At 36.7% G+C, this 23,095-nt stretch overlaps 1 protein-coding gene across 3 annotated transcripts in view; it reads right to left on the reverse strand.

Moving 5' to 3' along the window:
* Nucleotides 1–302: 302 nt before the first annotated feature.
* coro1ca (coronin 1Ca) overlaps nt 303–23,095 on the reverse strand; it is a 47,780-nt gene continuing 24,987 nt past the window's right edge. For all 3 annotated transcript variants that reach the window (XM_039658624.2, XM_039658622.2, XM_039658623.2), the window contains 9 exons: nt 12,927–13,049; nt 9,667–9,796; nt 8,747–8,928; nt 8,453–8,572; nt 7,721–7,825; nt 6,873–7,018; nt 5,655–5,712; nt 4,291–4,533; nt 303–1,108 (listed from right to left, as the gene is read on the reverse strand). In XM_039658624.2, coding sequence (XP_039514558.1) covers nt 989–1,108; nt 4,291–4,533; nt 5,655–5,712; nt 6,873–7,018; nt 7,721–7,825; nt 8,453–8,572; nt 8,747–8,928; nt 9,667–9,796; nt 12,927–13,049 — 1,227 coding nt within the window. In that variant the 3' untranslated portion in view covers nt 303–988. The remainder of the gene's footprint in view (nt 1,109–4,290; nt 4,534–5,654; nt 5,713–6,872; nt 7,019–7,720; nt 7,826–8,452; nt 8,573–8,746; nt 8,929–9,666; nt 9,797–12,926; nt 13,050–23,095) is intronic.

Below are 23,095 nucleotides of genomic sequence, written 5' to 3' on the forward strand. Positions count from 1 at the left end.
GTTTCTTAGACCTGAACAATGCCTGACTGGAACAAAGTCAGAGTAAAAGCGATCAAGCCGGTACACAAGATTTGCTGCTAAAGCTAATGCTATTCTGAGCTCATATCCTCATGTTTTGCTTGCATTTACCATTATGATGGACAACTGCTGCCATCAAGAAAGTGTTTGGAGTTGTGAGAAGAGTACACAATAACTGAGTTCATCATAGCAACCACCAGAACCAGAATTATTTCGCTTATTTTCCTAGTTACTATTTTTATACATACATGGGTACCTGAATAACAAAGAAACATCTTTAGTGGAATATTTTAGAGCACCTGTATTTGTTTTCCAGTAATGTTTTGTAAACTTTTCCCAATTTTCAACTTTTACATGTTTGCCAGGTTGATTAAAATCTTTATTTTTTTCTTTAGAAAGACACCTAGAACATTGACAAATGGTTCCAGTGATTTCCTCTCCTTGCATTACTAGCATATTGCTTTGTCCCTTATAAGCACTAATAGAAAAGCTAGTCAAATACTGTCAGGGAGGTGAATAACTCCTCTATAAATTTGGCAACTCAGAAGAGCGAGAGAGGAACTGCAACACTGAAGCTTCAAACCTTGAGCTCATCAAGTTTATGTAACTGCTTCATAATGCAATTTTCTTGGTCACAATTTTTAATAAGAAAAACAAAACAAAAACTTAAGACCATTCAAGAAAACCAGATAAAACACAGCCTTTGCAGAAAGAATTGGAGTGAGATTTGGAGTAAAAGCTAAACGGGTCAAATTTTGAAATAACGTTTGTAAGTTTGCCAAATGGCTATGAGGTGTAAACAGGTTTTTGGGAATGCAAAAGGAATAATTGATCATCTTGGAATGTTGGTTGGAGTCTTTGCAAGGCAGGTTTCAGACGGAACACTGTCATGATGATTGGCAGTGACGGGTCCCGCCCACCTGGCCAATGGGATATCCTGAATAGAAGGGGAGGGGATTGCAGGGCCCCTTTAGATGTCCATTTTAGACAACTGCTCCTCAAGTTTGGCAATTCTTTTTTCCTGACTGCTGACAAGCTCTCTGAGAGATTTCATTTCTTTCAAAACCTCGTCCAGCTTAGCTTCACTTTTCTGTTGAGGAAGAAAAAAAGGCAAAGACAAAATGTTAAGAGCAATTGTCTAAATTAAATATTCAAATAATAATAAAAACCTTATTGTTTTGTGCCAATATACACTGCCCTGACAAAAAAAAAAAAAAAAAAAAGGCACACTAATATTTTGTTGGATCACACTTAACTTTGATTACAGCATGTATTCACCATGGCATTGTTTCGATAAACCTTTGCAAATGTCAACTTTTATTTCAGTCCAGTGTTTTGAGGATGGCAGAGGCGAACGACAGCGACAGCGTAACGTCTTTTTTCCAGCACATTCCAAAGATTTTCAACTGGGTATAAAGACCGGGACTCCATGTGTTGATGAAAATTATGTCTCATGCTCCTTCCAATCCATTGATGGGAAAGCCTGGTCATCCACTATATTCATTTTAGAGCCACACAATGTTGCTGAACCTATGCCTGACCAGGTGATGCAACCCCAGATCATAATAACACTACCTCCACAAACTTGTACAGTAGGGACTAAGCATGATGGCTTCATTCGCCTTCCCAGATGCGCCCATGGAACAGGGTCAATCTGGACTTTTTCTCCATTGCTCCAGAGTCCAATATTTATGCTTTCTAGCGAACTACATCATGATTGATCTGCAACTGGAGCTGACGCACTACAGAATTTGACAACAACTCTGTCACCCAACGATTCAATCTCATCTACAAGCGTTCGCAGGGATACGGCCCTGATCTTAATGTCCTCAACAGTAAAGTCTAGAATTAATAAAGAAAATGCATTATTCATTAATTCTCAGTTATGCACCCCCACTAATTCTTTTGTTTTAATTCTCAGACTAAACTAAAACTAAATATGACATATATATATAAATATATCCTCTTACTTCACAATATAATATATCACAACAAACAGAATTACAGTAAGATTTAATGTACATTTCCAATAACATTTTGCTCACTGTTTGAGGGCGTTTGTGATTTCTGTCCACCTTTTCTCTTTCTGGATGCGGTTGTGGTACATCTCATGTCCAACATCATAAAGGCATTCATGCTCCTGCCACAGTTCGATTCAATTTTGATCTAAATCTTGAGTCCATTGCTTTCTTGACATGTTGCTGATCTTTCTGCAAACTCCTATCGGACGTGTTTGTTCGAAAATCGCGCATTTCGCGTATTTACCCGGTGACCTCAACCCATACCTTGCTCTGATTGGCTCTAGCTCATGACATCACTGAGATTGAGTCGCGCGACAGCTCTGGATATCTAGCATGCTAGATATTTTTCTGAGCTCGGTGACCTGTCTGCGAGGTGTCTGCGAGCTGTCTTTGATGCGTTGTTGGCTCTTTCATACTAACAGATTGGCGAGCGTTAATCGTCCGCTAATCGCCCGCGATTTGCACGCGATAACACCCTGACTTGTCGGTGACTCAACGATTTGCAAATCGGGCTTAAAATCATGTAGTGTGAACTAGGCTTTAGACAGTAGCCGTGAGTTCTACAGTCGATTTTCTATTATTTGACTTCATAAAACATTTACGTGATCACAGCCATTCAAGATTGTTTTCTGACTACACTTTTTCCACTGTGATGATGGTTCAACACAATCCTTCCAGGTTTTAATACCATACTGGACATTTCTTAATCCAATTTGAGTAATTTCAGAAATCTCCTTAGTTGTTTGGTTTGCTTGGTGCAGGCCAATAATTTGACCCTTCTGAAACGTGGTGAAATGCTGCCAGCTGAAACAATCATGGCAGGAATTATCCAATCAAAGGCTCTTGCCTATTTGCTCAGTTAAATTCCAGGAGGAAACTTTTTTTAGGCAGGGCAGTGTTTATGAGCTATGACTTTAATAACAAATGGGTACCACAATGATAACCACCCAAGTTTTCCAATTGTGCCATCTAAAATAAGTTCTTATTAAAATCACTTAAGCTTGAAATCAGCTGCCATATAAACCTATTTTGTATTTAACATCAGTTTTCATAAAAAAAAAAAAAATCTAAAAAAATTGCAGTAGCAAAACACAGGTTAATTATTGACTGTTTTTCATAAATCATTGGACAAATCAATGGCCTATATGCTAGTGTTATCAGGGTTCCAACAATTTCAAAATTCAAGGACCTTTCAAGAACTTTCCAGGTCCAAATTCAAGGACTTAAAGTGGGAACACATCTATTGTGTCCAACAACAAACGTTGAGGTACCATTGTAGTAGTTTCGTGCGCGCATGAACGTCATGGCAACGTACAACACAAAAGTACCTCACACGGGAAACAATTAATTAAGTAACGCGTAAATGCATGTAACTACCGTAAATCAAGCAAGATAGTGCACATAGGCCACGAAGTGTTGGCGAAATAAAACACATTAGTGGACCGGAAGGGAATAATATGGATTTTTTTTCCAAGAAAATTTCACATTGTGACATGTCATGGACGTTTGAAGAAGTAAGGCATTTTTGGCAGGTCTGGATCAGTGTCCAGTGTCTCCATTAGTTAAAATAAATTCTTTTTTTGGGAAACTATGTAACTCTGCAGATCTTACACAAGCATAAACAGATCCATTACACACTAAAGGAAAAGGAAAACATTACAAAGCATCGTATGACCCCTTTAATATTTTGAATTAGCATTTAATTGTCATTTTTTATATTTCTATTCAGCTTTATTTAAATTAACAAATACTACTTTTAATAGTTAACAATACCAACGCTGCCATAAGCAAATAATTAAAACTGAGATGTAGTCAGATAATCATTAGGTGTGATGAATAGCAGCTAACATTGGTGAGTTTGTAGGGTAGAGCACTGGCTCCTATGATTACAGCCATGAGCACAGAGAGCTGGGTTTAGAGGGCAGGACACACATGTGGTGATGCTGTCATGTGGTTAAAGGCATGTGGTTGGGGGTTGGTTCTGCTGTAGAACATCCTTAAAACTATAAAAACACTATATGCAAGCCAAAAAGGGAAGTTGGCCTTGAACAATACAATAATTTAGCTACATGTAGGTCACAACTGCAGGACAGTGCAAATTACAGCCCAACTTAAGAAATTGTGTTTTTATATATTTTTCAATGAATTTAGTGCAGAGAATGGAAACCGAGTGTAAAAATTGAGAGTAAAAAATGCCAGTTGACGATAAACTGAACAGGAATAAGTAAATCAGTAAATGAGTCCCACTCACGATAGATGGCGTGGAGGTGGCAGTCTTGGTGGCAGGGGCGGTATTCTCTGTATTCTTGCTCATCTTGTTGTCTAAGATGTTCTTCTTGACCACTTTGAGATCGCGGTTCTTGCCTGGGACGTATCCATTTTTCAGGGATATCGGGATAGGGTCTCCGTTCTTCCCTTCAAACCAATCCTCGGCCTCCAGGGCGGCCTCTGGACCTGCAGTGTCAGGGTAAAGGTCATCCTGGAACAAGTCCGACTGATGGAAGGAAGAGTCTTATTAGATGTTAGGATATCCAGGATATGAATCATGCAAACTATTGGAATATAAACAACTGGGATGCAGATACAGAGTTCAGTTGCTTGGTTGGTGTGACTATGAAAGCTGTTTTCTGAATGGATGGCTCTTGATCAATCTTTGGTCACGGCACTGAAAATGTTGGCCATGTATTTTTTAGATTTAAAAAAAAAAAACGACATTTCATACACTATATAGACCACCATTCAAAAGTTTGGGGTCAGTAAGAATTTTATTTGTGTGTGAAAACGTAATACGTTTAAGGAGCAAATAAATACAGTGTTTATTAACTTCTATTTATCAAATTATTAATGGCTGCTGAATATTCAGCTTATTTTACACAATAAACAAATTATTTCCAGTGAATATTAAAATACATTGCTAAAAGATTTATTGTATAACTAAAAAATTAAAATTAAAAGCAAAGGGACTGTTTTTGACACGACTCCGCCAGCATTGTTGCCTAGGTCCAGTGGTAAACAGCGGTCACCATTACTCATGAGCTGTGTTCAAATTGCCCCCTATACCCTCATTCACTATTTCCTACATTAGTCCACTTAACTAATATAGTCCAGTTGAAGGAGTGAATGACAACGAGTGAGTGAATTTGGACAGTGTGCCGATGTCCTATATAATATTACGCTGTCCCCACATTGGACCATCGGTTTGAAAACTGGATGGATGGATTCAGCAACGGGTGCCATCTTCTGGTGAGACGCTGGAATTCATTCAGCACAACCCTTACAGTGCATTATGGGTATCATCTAGCCGTTGAGTGTACATTCATTGTACACTCGTTATTGTGATGCATTATGGGATTGAATGAGTGCACTCGTTAACGTCCACCATGGTATCCCTTCAAATTGTGCCCTATTTAAGGGTAAAGGAGGCGATTTCGGACACAGCTAAAGTAATACATGTTGATGGTGTAAAACCATCAAAACCATTATAACGTGAAGAAAGATTTGCAGTGGTGGAGTGGTACTAAATAAATCAAACCCAATGTGAAAACAGGTGTCAAAACAGGAGGAAGTTGCTGTACTCTTAAAAACAAAATAGTAAAACCAATCAAAAAGGCTCACTTTTCTTGGCACGGTCATGATGATAGGCTCACACTTTCTCTCATGCAGTTTGTAAAACCTGAGAACACACAAGCACACAAGTCACACATGCTGTTAGAGCATATTCAGAAAGGTAGCATATGTTAGTGCATGACTCATTTGTCATTATTCAAAACATAACGGATAAAAGAGTGGGACAAAAATAAAAAACCATTGAGAGCATTAGATACCAGCAAACCTGAACCTCTATTCATTAATCACTCCACCTAAATCTCATAAATCTTAATCTGAAGGATCCAGCAGAGTCTAATGCTGCCCTCTCCTGGGTGGATTGGGTCAGCAGTTTATAAAAAAAAAAGAAAGAAAGAAAAAAAGTAAAACCTAGACTATACATATATATATAAAAAAAACATTGAAATGAAAAAGAAACATTTAGGTCCTATTTCACTCTAAACCAAAAAGGAATTCAAGATACATATAAATAAAAATATACACGTTTTCTTTGTTCATTTGCATCACATTAAGACATTGACATTTAAACCGATTTTCATCTCAATTTGATGAATTTCGCTATTTTAAAGGTTCATAATTTAGTTTTGGAGGTCTCCTAAGAAAGGTTTACATGCACCCAAAGTCAATAAAAACTTTAATTTTCTCATAACACACACTGCACAACACCTCATTTGTCAAAGAGTCTGAAAACAGTTTGTTCAAAGATTCAATCTGATTGGTCAGATATCACAGTCTGTTTTGATTGTGTCTGAAACGAAACACCTATTACCACCTGAATTTCAGTCTGGCATTATGTACATTTGTTACATTGTCATGCAAGTTTGTAACAGGAAGTGAGACTGGAATTACTGATTCCTCATTTCAGCAGTTCAGAATCGATTCTTTCTTTTAGGAGACAACAACCTTTTTTGTTGTGCAGTTTGATCTTCAAAACTATGCAAAGTAAAACTATTTACTTTCAAAAAAAGGTATGTTACAGTCTGCATGAAAAGTAATTCAATAAAGTATAATGGGGCACTTTAATTATTTTTTTTACAGCAATTTATCAAACAAATGCAATGTGAAAATGTTATATGGTTATAAAATTAGGATAAAATAAAAATATATTTTATTCATTTAAGTTTTGATTTTGGGGTGAAATATGACATGGTGGTCATATTACTGACGCATTGCATTAGATTTCCCACATAATTTCATTAGCTTGTATGATAATTGTTGTTGCTATACCTTGCGATCTCACACTTGTTGACGTCCAGCCCTCTCTTGGGCATGTATCCCATGCCCCTCTGAGGCTCCTTAGTGGTAAAGGTGCTGAGGTAATGGACAAAGGGAGCTTCATCCGTGATCTCAAAGTAACGGATGCTGCTGTCACCCTATTAGAAACAAATCCACAGTCAGAGACTAAAAACTAGGGACGCACCGAAATGAAAATTCTGGGCCGAGGCCCGAGACCAAAAATTCTGTGTGCACTTGGCGGAAAACCAAAACTGACTTTTACATTTTTCATTAATTTCTTATTTTAAATTAGCTTTTTTTGTATTAATATTAATTTAATTAATTCAATACTTTTATTGAATCTGAATGTAAAAAATACCAGCCAATAAAATAAAATAACACACTTTTAATGAAATTGCCACCAAAATTGGACAGAAAATATATTTTTTTTCCAATTTAAAATAATTTTCTATTTTAATATATTTTAAAATTAAATTCATGTAATGACAAGTTTTCAGTATCATTACTCCTGTCACATGATCCTTCAGAAATCATTCTAATATGCTAATTTGATGATGATAATAATAATGAGAAGAAGAAATGTTGGAGCAGCAATGTTGAAGACAGTTGTGACAGAAAATATTTGTGCTGAAAATGATATTTTTCCAGGATTCTTTGATAATTCCAAGTTGAAAATCACAGCATTTACTTGAAACTGAAATCCCTTGTAACATTATAAATGTCTGTTGTCACTTTTGATCAATTTAATGCATCCTTGCTGAACAAAAGTATTCCTTTTAAAAAATAACAAACCTGACATTCCCCAAACTTTTAAACGGTACTGTATATGCTGTGTTTACCTTTCCACACAGGTAGACCACATTAGTATCGGGATCATAGAAGGGCAGGAGGACTCCGTTACTGGTGTCCATCTCATGGACAGAGATCGGCTCATCAATATTGTCCTGAAAGACAAAAAGAGACAATTTAAAATCTATAATTACATTAAAAAGGAACATTATAGGTCACTTGTGTCAGAAACTGCAACTAAAATTAAATTTTCTTGTTCGGAAAGCATAATCGGAATAAGTTAAGGCTGGAATACACTGGAAAAGACTTTTGCACAGATTGCTGCCCTGATTTACAGTCTGGACAAGTTCTAGCCGAAGGTCAGAGCCAGTCTGCAGATTTGACAGATTTCACAGAAACTCCTGTAATGCATGATGATCACAGACTCTGATTTTTTTTTTTTATGCTTCAATGTTTGATTCCATCCAGTAGTAGGATATCAAACACGTTTGATATTTTGAGCAGATTTTTGAAAACATTGTTTTAATCGGTCATGCGTCTCCTAGCAAAAAGGCACGTGTTTCTGTGTGAGTTTGTGATGACTTGAAAGTTTGGTGGTGTGTGATCCACAGTTGCCCAGTTTTTTTCTCTGTAACCATTAACAAATTCAGCAAGTGTATGATGCCTGTTCAGATGTTAAAAGTTGTGTAGTGTTTTCCAGCCAATCTGAAGTGCATTTGTTTGTGTTCATTTAAGAGCAGGTGTTAAATTGAAATTTGCCTGCAGTTTCCATGGCAACTTACCGGATCCCAGAGGGCGAGCTGTCTCTCGCTCATGCGGCTAAAACCAGTGGTGAACACTTTTCCATCAGACAGGAAAATAGCTCTCATGGGCCTGGCACCCTCATGGGCCTTGTCCTTCTCCTGTCAGCGACACACACCATAATACATCACAACACTGCTCACACATTCTTTCAAACCTGAGCAGCCAAATACTTTTCGGATCAAGTAAACACATGAAAATACAGCGCTTCAACTGACAAAAACCTTTCAGTCCATGTAATTCACAAACTTTTGTCTGAACAGCCACTAACTTACCGCAATGATCTCCTCCTTGCGCGGGTCGATGACACGGATTTTCTTGTCCTTGCAGGCAGTGCAGATGAGACTGCCATTGCGGTTCCAGCAGGCGCTGAAGATGATGTCAGGGTGCATATCCTCCAGGGTGATCATGGACTCTCCCGTGCCCACATTCCAGATGAAAATCACATTATCACAGCCTGCAGACAAACACGGGAGAATGGGGAAATAGTCTTGTTTGAATGCTGAAGAATCTATTTATTAGAAAAAAAGCTGGATTGTTTTTTCCATTTAAAGGCAGGGTAGGTGATTTGTTCCAGAAACATTTTTTGTTATGCTGGTTGACATCCTGATCACTAAGTTGAGTGATCTAAAAGTGGATCTGTTCAAAATGTTTTAGACAGATGAACCCGAAGCCGAATTTGTCGTTTGGTCGAACAAGATGTGATGGAAACTTGCTCTTCTAGTAAAAAAAAATAAAAAAAATCTCTCTAAATTTTTCATTGCATGAAAAGAAAGTTGACCGAGTTAATAAATGACCCGAACATTATCATAAAACCTGTGGATAAGGGAGGGGCGATCGTCGTTCAAGATACGAGTAAATTTCAACAAGAAATTCTTTCACAAATACAGAATACAAAGTTACTTCCCAATGATCCCACCAATATTTATCGATCTGAGATACTGGCCTTTTTAACAAATGCTAAAACATTTGGTTGGATATCCCAATCGGAGTTTAATTTCTTGTATTGTCAACACCTGATTACACCTGTTTTTTTGTTTGCTCCTTGCTGTGCACGTTCATGTGTTTTAAAGGAGGCGTGGCTTTGAAGACGCTTTGAAGTTTTCAAATTTAGCTCGCTTTTGCTAGCCTCTCCTCTGGCTAGCTCGGTTTCTATCGATAGAGTCTGCTTGCTGGATCAGGTGACGCTTCTTACCTGCGCTGAGGAGGATGTTGCGAGCGGTTGGATGCCAGGTAATGATTCCCACTCTTTTAGAATGACCCTCCAGCACCACCACTGGCTCGGACAAGGATGTCACCAAACCATTCTCTGGGATCTGCCACACCTGAGAACAAACAAACAAAGAAAAATATATTCACATTTTTATCCAACATCTCACAAATGCAAAGATACTTGACGGTGAAGTAAATCAAACCAGTTTTCGTTAACTAAAACCATTACAAAATTGCTTTTGGTAATTCAAATGAAGCTGAAATTAAATATATATATATATATATAGTACAAAAATATTAGATGATACATTTAAATGAAAATTTGAAATCCTAACTAACTTAAAACAAAGGTTTAAATTTAAGTCCTAACTACTAAAACAAAACCAGCTGAACAGAAATATATATAAAAAAGAAACTGAAAATTAGAAAATAAATGCCAATTCAAAATATTCATAAATACCAAATAGTATAAAAATAGCACAAAAATAACACCAAATCAAACATTATGATCCAAAACCTGATAAAGCCATTTTGTATAACTTCTACAATTACATTAACATGTCTGAAGATGGCAGCAGAGGGCAAATAAATGAGTCCTGGAGAGTTTTATCAATTTAAACAAGGATTAAAAGTATTACATTTTAACTTTATTATGACAGAAATAGTAATATATGATTTTGAAGCCTCTCTCTTTAACGTCCCTTTTATCTCCCTCTACATATTGCTAATTCTCAGCATTTATTAAACAGCTATCTTACATTTTATGATGATTAGAAAAAAAAACTGCAACATTTTACATTTAAATATTTCAGTATATCGACCTCTTAATTGTGTAATAATAGACTGGATGAGTATACATTATTCTTTTACATAGATAGGAGACACTGCTAATCCTGTTCAATGTCATTATCAACATTACCATCCCCTAAAAACATAGTCAGTCACTAATAAAAAAACCATCCAGCCTATATAAAACCCATCCAGCCCAAGGCTAGGTAAAAAAAAAAAACATATACATATTGATTTCTCCACTTCAATCAATTCTCATTTTGAAGAACCGATATAATTTCTTAGAATCACAAGAATCGATCTTTCAGTTTATGCTGTTCTCAATTAAATGAACAAAACTTTGTAGCGTGCCTCCAATCCAACAAATCTCAATAAGCTTTGTTACTTACTTCTGATATGAAAAAGTCTTATCTTTCAAATTCAGTCAGTTTTATTACAAAATCCAAACAATCAATACTGTTTCTGAGCTCTTTAATGTGGTTTTAATTGCTGCTGCCGTTCAATAGAAACAGTAGCACAAAGCGCACGTGAACCAATCTGATACTAGATTAAGCACGGAATAAACATGAATGAACATCAAATGGAACATTAAAATATTGAAAAAGTTCACATTTACCTCAGAAAAGCCAATCAAATGTCCAAAAACTCATTAGTCAGCTAGATAAATAAACTATATTGCATGTTCATTGTATTTTTACTAAACATATAAAGATTTAAATTGTGGCTGCCATAAAAAAGACAAAGGATTTATTCAAAGTAGTTAAAGTAGTTAAAATCATTGAAGATTAAGGTCATTGAAAATGTATTATAATATTATAAAAACCTAATGTGAAATTTAATTTCAAGTATATTATATTATAGTGATGTACCAACTGAGGTTCCCTGTATGTAGAGTTGGGTATCGTTTGAATTTGAACGATTCTGATTCCGATTCCTTGTTTCGATTCCGGTTCCTAACGATTCTCGATTCCGATTCTTTTAAGAGGCAGGGTCAAAAAAGTTTAGCTAACCTTGCTAACCCATGGCCTTTCTGAAGGAAATAATCCTTTCTGAAGGAAATACTCCTTCTGTAAAAATACTCCTTTTGTTGATTTCGTTATTTTTAGAAAAGTGAAGCCACACTTTGGATCGCCGACGTAAGTTACTCATGTTCGACTCGCGTGGTTATGCCAACACTTCCGGTAGACGCTTCTTCGTTGGTGTTGTTCAGCGGTTTCTTCTTCCGCTCGGCGGACTGCGAATATCGAAACTAGGAATCGAAATTTTAACTTTTGAACGATTCCGGGAAAAACGAAAAGTTAGTCTCGGTTCCAATCGATACTCGATTCTCGATACCCAACCCTACCTGTATGGTTTACAACACTGAGAGATATTTTTTTCCTTATGGAAATTTGCCATATACTGATTGGCCACAATCTATCGATATCAAATCGAAAGCTTGTGAATCGAATCGTGAAATTAGTGTCAATGCCCAGCCCTAATCAATATATTTCAGATGTTATGAATCTAGGAAGATAGGACAGAGCAAAACAGCAGGAATCATCAACTTCCCGGACTCAGTATTCCCCAAGAGAGCGGGCGAGAGACATTGTCCTAATAAACTCAAGACTTGCACACTTATTACACGTACACAAGCACTGGAGTTGCGTTTTTTTTTCTTCACACTGGCCAAATAAGGGCTAGTAGTGTGCAAAAGACCAGAGCCAGCCAGACTGACCTCAGAACTATAAAATGGTAGCTGCTGATTCAATGACTTCAGGCTGGGCTTAAACTAATCTAAAACAGTCTTCAGTTGTGCTGAGATCCGATCTACTGCAGTTCGCATGAGTCATGGGGCAAACTTTGCCAGCCACACATGGACTCAATGGGTGGGGTGAGATATGATGCTGGCTATTTAAGGAAATGTATCTAGAAATGGTCAAATCCACCCATCAATAAACAAGTTTTAAAATGACAGCGCCGATTTACCAGAGTTGAATTCTGCAATCAATGCAATATGATTTGTTAATGGTCAGAATGATGTACATCAATGCATTGATTACAGAATTTTATTTAGATTTATCCATGCAATGCCATTCAAATGTCATTCTTGTGATGAGTGTTTTTAATTTTTCAGAAATGAAATTTTGATTTAGTAAAGCCCTATTCGGACGGTACTAGTTTAAATCAATGTCTGTTTTTTCTCTCAATTCGATCAGGGCAAATATCCTAGTGTTTTTCGGAAACTCAACGGTCCTCTGGGAGATCTAATCTCGTGATTGTCCATCTTTTATTATACAAACGCTTCTCATCATGTGTTTTTTGACCTACCTGAGCTACCTTTTGCACAACAATTTTCCACATATTTTTTTTTTTTTAAAAGTGTTAGTTAGCTATCAGGTTTATCTAGTTTTCCAAGGCTGTTTAAATGATGACAGTGGATGTGTGGAAGTGAAGAGAGAAAGGGTGACATACCATCACGGTGCAGTCTTCAGATCCACTAGCGATGACTTGGTCATTGTGAGGGCACCAATCAATGTCCAGAACAGGGCCAGTGTGGCCACATACTGTAGGGTATGCCTTATCTATACGGCCCGACTGCAGAGAGAAAACAGACACAAAGACAAAAATTAGATGAAAGCATTTGGTCCATTGGGTAAATGAAATGAGTTCTGACAGTGCCAGCCAAGCTATACGTATACCAAAACAAACACTTGAGGCCTGGCCTGCATTCATGAAATTGGGGGTGGGGGAAGAAGCCATTCTTCTCCAAATTGTCAAACAATAGCTTATCCGGTCATTCAAGCGAACAGCAGAAACACACGACAGCTGATATGTAATAAAAACAGATTGCGAGGCTTTTGTTCTTGAAGCTCTGTTTCAAAATGTACAGAAATACGTGTGCAACAGGCCATTGACCCTGGGAGTGAAAGGTCACACATGGAGGTTTGGGTAGTGTGAGAAAGCTAAAATGAGATGTCAAAAAAAAACAAAACATCTATGATAATGAAAATGATAAACCACAACAGTTAAATATTGAGTAAAAAATAAATACTAATTATATTTGACTGAAAATATACATTTAAACAATATTGGAAATATAAACAATGATTATTGCACTTTTTTTGGTAAATAATAAGCCTAATTAATTATTGGAGTCAGTTCTTTCAAATGGTCCATTTAAATGAATCAGTTTAGAGATAGATCGCATTTGCAAGTCAAAATAATTTATATTTATATTTTTTATAATTTATATTTTATAATAATTTATCTATTAGTGCATTTAAATAAAAAAAAAGCAAAGCAAGCCTTACCTTTAGCTGTATTTTACTACTACACTATATTTACTTTCCGAACCATATTAAAATTTTATATTTATAGATATGTACAGGTCTGCAAAAGTCCAATGCGATTGTTTGTGTATGAAAAACAGTATTATTCTTCATTTTAAGCACCTTATGTAATATCATTATACAATGCACAGGTCTGAAGACTAGAGAGAAAAAATACAACAGAAGATTTCCCTTCTCTCCCTTGTACACAGCAAACAAAGAAGCCAAATAAAGGCACGGCTGCGGTCCCATGCCCAGTCAGCTGACTTCCTGATGACATCAGTGCCCTCTGCTCACAGGTCATGACCTTTGATCTCTCGCGAGACCACAATCTCTGCACAGGGCTGTGTGATCAGGTGTCATCTGATCACATTGTTCAGTGCAGAGAGATGTCCGCACCCGCTCTTTTGTTCATGCTGGTGCTTTGCCTATGGTCCGATGACATCACAGCAGAAAGCCCAGCCCAATAGAGCACAACAGCTTGGGCTATTCTCAAAAAAAAAAAAAGACACTACCCACCTGTGCAGAAAACCACTCCACGTACACATTCCTTCTCAAGTCTGGGCATGGTTATAACAGCCTTACGTAAGAGAACCCATACCTTTTTGTAGTTATTTGTGAGCTAAACGCCCCTCATGTTTCTTTTAAAGTGCGTGTGGATGGTTTCAAATGAAAGCAGTGAAAAAGAATGTCAAGACGACAAAACCACAGTTCACAAGAAACGTTCAAAAGTAACTGGAAAGAAAAGGAGATGGAAGAATACATAAAACAGTCTCGAAACCGAGAAAATAATCCTCACGCAAAGAACTCAAAGAAATACCACCCTATTATCAGAAATACAGATTACCAATCAGTCCATGATACACACTTACACACTGATACAGCTGCTTGCCAATAAAAACAGAATTCCTAATTCAAAGTCCAGCTGTGGGCAGCGGCCTGTCAACCATCACATGGACCATAACAAGATAACAAGCCAAGATGCATTTTATAATCACTTACTGATATCGTCTGTGTAAAGTTATGACGAATCTGTAAAGCTGGTAAAGACAATACGCAAAGCGCGATATGACGCAAGTACCCGTATTGCTCTGTTGACAAGAAACGTTACCTAAAGAAAACAAAACATCACCTCACCAGAAGATAATATACCTAGGAAACTAATACATAAAATAAAAATAAAACAAAAAAGAAAAAATTTACTGCGGTTTAACTTGTATTGAGCACAGAACATTTTTTTATTTCTGTAATTACACGTCCTTATGTCGTTCCAAACCCGCAAGACCTTCGTTCATCTTCGGAACACAAATTAAGATCTTTTTGATGAAATCCGAGCGCTTTCTGACCTCCCCATAGACTGCAACGTCATTACAACTTTCAAGGCCCAGAAAAGTAGTAAAGACATCAGTTTAAACTTAATTTAAGAAGCAACGAGAATCCTTTTTGTCCTTCAACTATGACATGCAGAGGGGAAAACATACCAAGAACATTCATTATCAGTGTTGGGGAAAGATACTTTTTAAAGTAACATGTAATATTGTGTTACTCCCCTCAACTAATTATCTTAATGGAAAGAAATGTGTTTTGCTACTTTGGTACTTTTTGTCTGTTCCCATGCAAGTGACTAAGTTACAGAGAAGAAAATGAAGTAAATTTAGTAAACTGAAAAGTGTGTGAATTACATTTTTTATTGGTATACTCAAATATAAATGAATAAATCAGTAACACGATTTCGATAGCCCACTTTAAACATTCTCCTAAATACAAGTAACTTTACAGCTACATGTCAACTAATTGTCAATAGAGGATTAGTAGACTTTCTGCTTCCACTTTTTTTTGGTTCGTCCCCCAACAGACATTCCTACTGACTTTGAGTAACTTGTCCAAACCCGAACCCTAACAGTCTAATAGTCCAATGACAGTTGGTTGACATGAAGTTCAAAAGATAAATATAGTTGATTTTCTAAAGTGGACTATCAAAATAAAGTGGAGCCAATAAATCTATAAAGTATGTTACTTTACTTGTTACATCAAAAAAGTAATCTGATTACATAATGCACTTTACCTGTAATGCATTACACCAACACTGTGCGTTTTCCTATGATCATTTGCACTTGAAGAAAGGAAGCAAAGGCGGAAAAGAGGGGAAGGTGATAAAAGGGGCACAAGTTCTCTCAAGAGAACCTTCCAGTGAAAACTCGTAACTCAAACCCTCTAAACGACGAGGATGATGCACTAGCATTAGCCTCTATATTGATTTACTGACATTATTTCCAGTTGGATTTGATGGATCACAGACATTGGAGAAGGTTAGCAGCAATAATTTTGCTATGGATTGGTTTGCTTCATCAGTTATTAACACACTCAGAGACAGCATATAAAGCATGCCTATATGTGCAAGCTTGTGATGACAAGGCATTTTTAAGGGATGATCAAATTATGAAAGCAAAAGTAAAAAAATAAATAAAAAAAACCTTAAAGAAACAAAAATGCAGATGTCATGATCACCGATAGCACAAAAATGTCGCCTAGATGTCTATATGTGTGCGTTTTTGTCACCAAGATGTCTATATGTGTGCATTTTTGTCGCCAAGATGTTTATATGTGTGCATTTTTGTCGCCAAGATGTCTATATGTGTGCGTTTTTGTCGCCAAGATGTCTATATGTGTGCATTTTTGTCGTCAAGATGTCTATATGTGTGCATTTTTGTCGCCAAGATGTCTATATGTGTGCATTTTTGTCGCCAAGATGTCTATATGTGTGCATTTTTGTCGCCAAGATGTCTATATGTGTGCATTTTTGTCGCCAAGATGTCTATATGTGTGCATTTTTGTCGCCAAGATGTCTATATGTGTGCATTTTTGTCGTCAAGATGTCTATATGTGTGCATTTTTGTCGTCAAGATGTCTATATGTGTGCATTTTTGTCGCCAAGATGTCTATATGTGTGCATTTTTGTCGCCAAGATGTCTATATGTGTGCATTTTTGTCGCCAAGATGTCTATATGTGTGCATTTTTGTCGCCAAGATGTCTATATGTGTGCATTTTTGTCGCCAAGATGTCTATATGTGTGCATTTTTGTCGCCAAGATGTCTATATGTGTGCATTTTTGTCGCCAAGATGTCTATATGTGTGCATTTTTGTCACCAAGATGTCTATATGTGTGCATTTTTGTCGTCAAGATGTCTATATGTGTGCATTTTTGTCGTCAAGATGTCTATATGTGTGCATTTTTGTCGTCAAGATGTCTATATGTGTGCATTTTTGTCGCCAAGATGTCTATATGTGTGCATTTTTGTCGCCAAGATGTCTATATGTGTGCATTTTTGTCGTCAAGATGTCTATATGTGTGCATTTTTGTCGCCAAGATGTCTATATGTGTGCATTTTTGTCGTCAAGATGTCTATATGTGTGCATTTTTGTCGTCAAGATGTCTATATGTGTGCATTTTTGTCGCCAAGATGTCTATGTGTGCACATTTTTTGAATGTCTGCTCATCAGAAACAAAAAAAGGTTCAGTTACAACAAACAGGTTTTTTTTGTTTTTGCAATGTCTCTGAATGGCCAACTTAATAATAAAAAAAACAATGGCAATTATAATATATAACCACAAAGACAGTTTCTATTTCAAACATCCCTATCTGAAATGTTCATAAAAGAATGTCAACAAAAAAAGATAACATGGTTTCCACACAAAATATTTGGTGCTGAAATTCTGATTTCTGAAGAATCATTCGACACCCTGCTTGTTGAAAATTCAGCTGTCATCACATTTATAGAAAACAAAATAGAATAGTTACTTTAAATTGTAATAAATAATATTTCACAATATTTCTGCGAATTATCATTAAATCAAGCATGCAATGTGCTAAATAAACCTTACAGGAAAGCTCTGCTAAATTTGCATCATGAATATTTATGCAAGTTAATCATAGCTTACTAAAACCGGAGCAGTCCAACACCATCATTGCAGTGTAGCGAGTCTAACCTGTTGCATAGCAACAGCACTTCAGCAGATCCCTCACCTCAACTAACACAGGTTTCAACCCATTCAAATCAATAAACCATATTTAAATAAGGATTCCTCGCCTCAACAAAAGCACGTCAGGGAGCAAGAGAGAGATGCCAGTGAAGAGAGACATGAAAACCATGGAAAGAAGGAAATGAGAGCGACAGAAAGACTGGACACACTGTGGAGGAGGCCAACAGAAAGTATTACAGAGCCACAGATGCTTCCTGCAGTAGCAGAAGCAGGTCTGTCTTATCTAGTCAGCATGGAAATTTCCATTTCCTCTGCGAGTTCACGAGGACCCAGAGGCACCAGACTACTGTACAGCTGACCTGACTGAAGCACCCCAGCTGCTGTCCAACCACAATTCATGACCCACGTAAACAGCCAATCGGGGCAGAGGGGGCGGAGCCAAGAGTGTGTCAGAATGAGAGCAGGTGTATACTACGCAGTTGGCTAATGCATATGACCTGAAAGAGGAGGAGGGGGAAGAATAGGGTAAAGAAATGAGGAAGAAAGATCACAAGATAGGAGAGATCCTGAGATTTGACACTCAAATATATAAAAAAAACCACATATATTATTCTAAATACAAAAATTAAATGACGTATTAATTATTCTATTTATGATACTGTATTTGTTATATTATAAAAAAAAATATTCATGCAAGAAGTGACAGTGACTTCTGTACTGTAGTGACATTCCATCTGGATTCATTTAATTTATGTATAAATTATAAAATTGACAAACAAATTAGTCAAATTCTGTAAAAGCATTAAAATAACATCTGGATGAATAACTTAAAAAAATGTATAGTAAGTAAAAATGAAATAGTATATTATTTATAATATAATAATTATTACTATTATTATTATTATAAATATATAACTTATTTATAATAGTTTATAAATTATTATAAATAAATCACAATTAAAAGAAACATAATAAATGGCCACAATGGACTTTACACATTACCCAAAAAATTCCCTTCACATTGCCCCTTTTCTTCTATGCGTCTATCAAAGACTCCATTGGGCGCAAGCACTGCGCTTCAGCCAATGGAGAGGAAAGAGGAAATGGGTCTGGAAGGTTGACAGGCGGGGAGCTGAGGATGACCATATAAGGTAAAATCTGCAGTCAGTAGCTGCCAGAGCCCAGTCAGTGCAGCAGGAACAGTAGGGGGCTCCGGGAATACAGACTGGGAATCAGAATGACACATCCATGGCTACACACACAATTTAAGTTACATCTGTCCTTGTGGTTGTACAGAATATATAGAGGTGGACTTTGAAGTAAAGCCACTGAACTCTCACTTCCTTTGTGTGTGCCCCCTTTTTCCTGTTTCTCTCTTTCCTCATCTTTGGTGCTCTCATTCTCCAGCTTTTTCAGCAAGTGACGCATGCGCATGGGCTCAGTTCAGAGGCAGGAATCCCAACAAATATGTCCAACATATGGTTGGATCAATACGAAATATTTTGGCTTCAACATGATGCAAAATCAATACCTTAAGTAACAAATAAACAGCCTTGGGTGACTGGTGATATAAAACTATTGCAGTATAGATTTAAAATTACAGCCTTGGAGAGTATCCTAGTAAACATAGTCGGTTATGCGTTAGGTTTAGCTAACCCTAACCCCTGAATTATATCTTAAAGTGACAGCAGCCAAATATTCCTGCTGCTGTTTTTAATGCTAATCAAACAACAGACTTACAACAGAAGAAAAAAAACCTCAACTGTCTTGACTGAATAACTTTTGTAACTAAGGATTCATCTATATTTATGCAGTGAAGACTATACAGTGTTATTTCACATCTGATTACTTTAGTTAGATAAAGATTAGATAGCTAATGTACAGAAATTGAATACTGTTAGAAGATCTAGTTTGATCATTTGTTCTTATTCTATTACAGGCTGTTTAATTGATTTTAACAGTGTTTGAAATTTATATTTTATATTTATGTTTGTTTGTTTTTTAAATTTGCATTGTTCTTGCATTCCATGTAAAATTCTGGCCAGTAAAATGAAAAAAAAAATAAAAACTTACAGGCCAATGGCGACTCAAGCTTCAGTGTCCACAGAGGGTTGCCATTGGTCATTTTATTAAAGTAAAAAAAAACACGACAAACGCCAAACTCGAAACATTCCTACAAGCAGAAATGTCAGAAGACTGAATCAAATGACCAGATATTAAGTTTCAATATGAAAACTACTCACCAAATATACCCTATAAAAGTCTGCGTCGTTGTCACTTCAGGATTTGAGCTCTAAAAGGGAAACTGTTGCTAATATCATAACAAAGGTTGGCGGCATAAGAGTAAACGGCAGTTTCCTGCAGGATGGTTCATATTTCGTGCTATAAACTATTAGAGGTGGTCAGAGAGAAGGGATGAATGGAAAGTAGGAATGCAAGGCCCGCAGAAGGCTACAGCCATCCGTTTCCTAGCACTTCCTTCATATGTTAATAAGAGTATACAGCTGAGTGAAGGGGGAGGGTGTTGAGAGAGAGACAGACAGCATGTGAGTAGTTAGACACCTGATGGTCTCTTGAAGGGAAAGACAATACAAGTCTGAGTCATGCCTCCTACTCAAAGAATCTATCCACAACTCCCCCCCCCCAGACTCAAAAGACCTTACTACAGAACATCACAACTCCTTACGGCAAAACGTACTCGAATAGCCTACATACAAACGCCTTCACTTAGGAGCAAGGCATCTAGTCATGACATGCCACGTTGAGGTAAAAAACAGCTCCGTCTATCAAGGAGAAAAATCAAAAACGAGTATCTGAGCACAGAGCAGGCAAGCAAGATCTAAGACTAAAAGAACACTTAAAATGTAGTAAACGAATACAAAAATCCACAATTCAAATTGATAAATGCAATTTCTTGTTGGTTAAAAAATAAAAAAAGGCCAGTATTAAAATGAAACATTTTTATTAAATAAAAAATAAAAAAAACACTTAAGCTCAAATGAATCATTTTTATAACTTTACATTATGATGTTGTGATACCTAAATTCACCTAAAGTATGAACATTTAATTTGCTAAAGGTTATGAAATGATTAATGTTTTTAAAGGTTACATTTAAACGAGTGTCTGATGACAGCAAAGATAATCTAAAATGTTAAAAGGAGAGACATACACTGTAAAAAAAAATATTGTTGGTTTAACTTAAAATTTTAGGGTTACTTACTTTTTTAAGTTGATTGAACTGGAAAAAGTGAGTTAATACAATGAAGGAGATTGATTTAATCATCAGAAACTCAAAATAATAAGTTCTCAACTAAATAAATTAAAGAAAAAATGTTGTGATAACAAATCTTGAAAATATTTTTTACAGTGTGAACATATGCGACCAAATGACCAATATCGAATATTAACAATATTTAAAAAATTAATATTAAGGAGAATGACAGGAATTCTGTCACATGTTATCTACCCTTCTACCCTTATCACTCGCCCTCCTCTCGTCCCGAACCTGTATTACTCGAAAACACTGAGACATTTCTCAAAAAATCTTTTATGTTCCGCAGAAGTCATTCAGGTTTGTAAAAGACCTAAAAGAGGCGGAGTACATAATAAATTTAGATAAGCATACTTAAACTCCATCAGCCTTGCCACTTACACATCAAGAGCTTCGAAACACTCAACCAAAGAGCTACCATTGCTCCTTACTGGGAAACAGAAGAATAGTTGTGAGGATTTTAGGGAATCAAGTGAGGATGAAGAGTTCTCGTACAGATTTTTTTGGGGGAAACAAAGAGCCGCGCAGGACCTGGCATACACACAAGAACAATAGCTCCCCCAGAGACAGCTGTCTGATTGCAGGGGGCCGCTGGGAATGGGGTGTCCCGGGAAGACGGACCATAGACAGATGCAGTGCTGTACTAAATCCGAGTGGATACTTGGGGAGGGGTGCAAAGCAGAAGGACAGCAAGTTGAACACAACACAGACAAAAAAATCCACACATAAACTGAAGCGAGAAGCAATGCCACATACTGCAAGTTTGGAAGTCTATACTTGTCTGAAAATACTTTGCTGACAATATCCAAGCAAAACTGTGTAAACATACATTACAAAAGCACTGACATGCAGATTTCTTCACAAAAACCTTTAAAGTTTCAGCAAAAAGGTTTAATCCCAGCTCATTTGAGTCCTACGTCAAAGAAACAGACAGATGGGTCAAGCAATTTGGTTTCTTTTCACATTTTAATACATTTCCCACACACTTGCACTGCGAGTCCAACTCTGAACATTATGGTCGGCCGGAATGACAAAGGATTTATACTGGTGTAATCCATCACTTTTTAAGCTGACCTGAAACCTGGGCTTTACAAAGGCTCAAGGAAAGCAGCCTGCAGGAACCGCCAGTGAAACTAATGATGTAAATAACACGAGATAATTATAAGAGTTGGTTGTAACTGAGCTCGTCTGGCCAGGCAGGCGAGAGCTTAAGTGTGACATCATTTACGAGCTGGCGCGAGTGTTCGTGTGTGACGCTGATGACAGGCTTCAGGATCCAGGCGAGAGCCCGAAGAGGTTTGGATGTCATAGTCGTGACTGAGCGCTCTCTAATTACAGAACACTGTTCCGCTTGTCAACACCATTGCTCTGAATTGTCCTGCTAATCTTGCCAGTATTACCACAGCAATCTGAGATGTGGCAAATGCCACCATCAGATATACAAATCCAACACTTACTACAGATGGCCAGCTACAAAATACAAAACTGAAAGGATTCACCCTGACAAAAATAATGATAATACTAATAAATTAAATAAAATAAAAATACTCACATAAAATGGCAGTCAATTGTAACCATTAACCAAACATTTTTTTTTAATAAGTTCCTTTATCTCCTCCTGTGAAATATCATCTTCTTTACTCATCATTAGGGTTAGTAAATGATGTTTATTTTTGGGTGAACTATCTCCTCAAAACCAAAGTAGGGTTTACAGCTCATTCTTACAAAATACGTTCTTTGCATACAGAAAAATGTACTAAATGATTGTAGAGAAAACAACTTATTATATTACAATAAGAATTATAATCGTTATTGTTAATATTATTCATGTCATTGTATTTTGGCTAATTGTTTTCCCAATCTAAATGGCCATCAAATGCAGCTTTACATTTCTCACTTGAAAATCAGTGGCTGTGTTAAGTAAAAAAATCAAAACAATATATAAAATACGTTACTGTCGTTGGGTATCGTTCTTTGGAGAACCACCAACTGGTGCCATTATCAGTAGACCCGAAGTATTATATTAAATAGAAGTAAGTAAAAACAATTATTTGTCT

This window comes from Pimephales promelas, chromosome 4, assembly GCF_988280905.1.
Source record: "Pimephales promelas chromosome 4, fPimPro1.hap1.1, whole genome shotgun sequence".
NCBI lineage: Eukaryota > Metazoa > Chordata > Actinopteri > Cypriniformes > Leuciscidae > Pimephales > Pimephales promelas.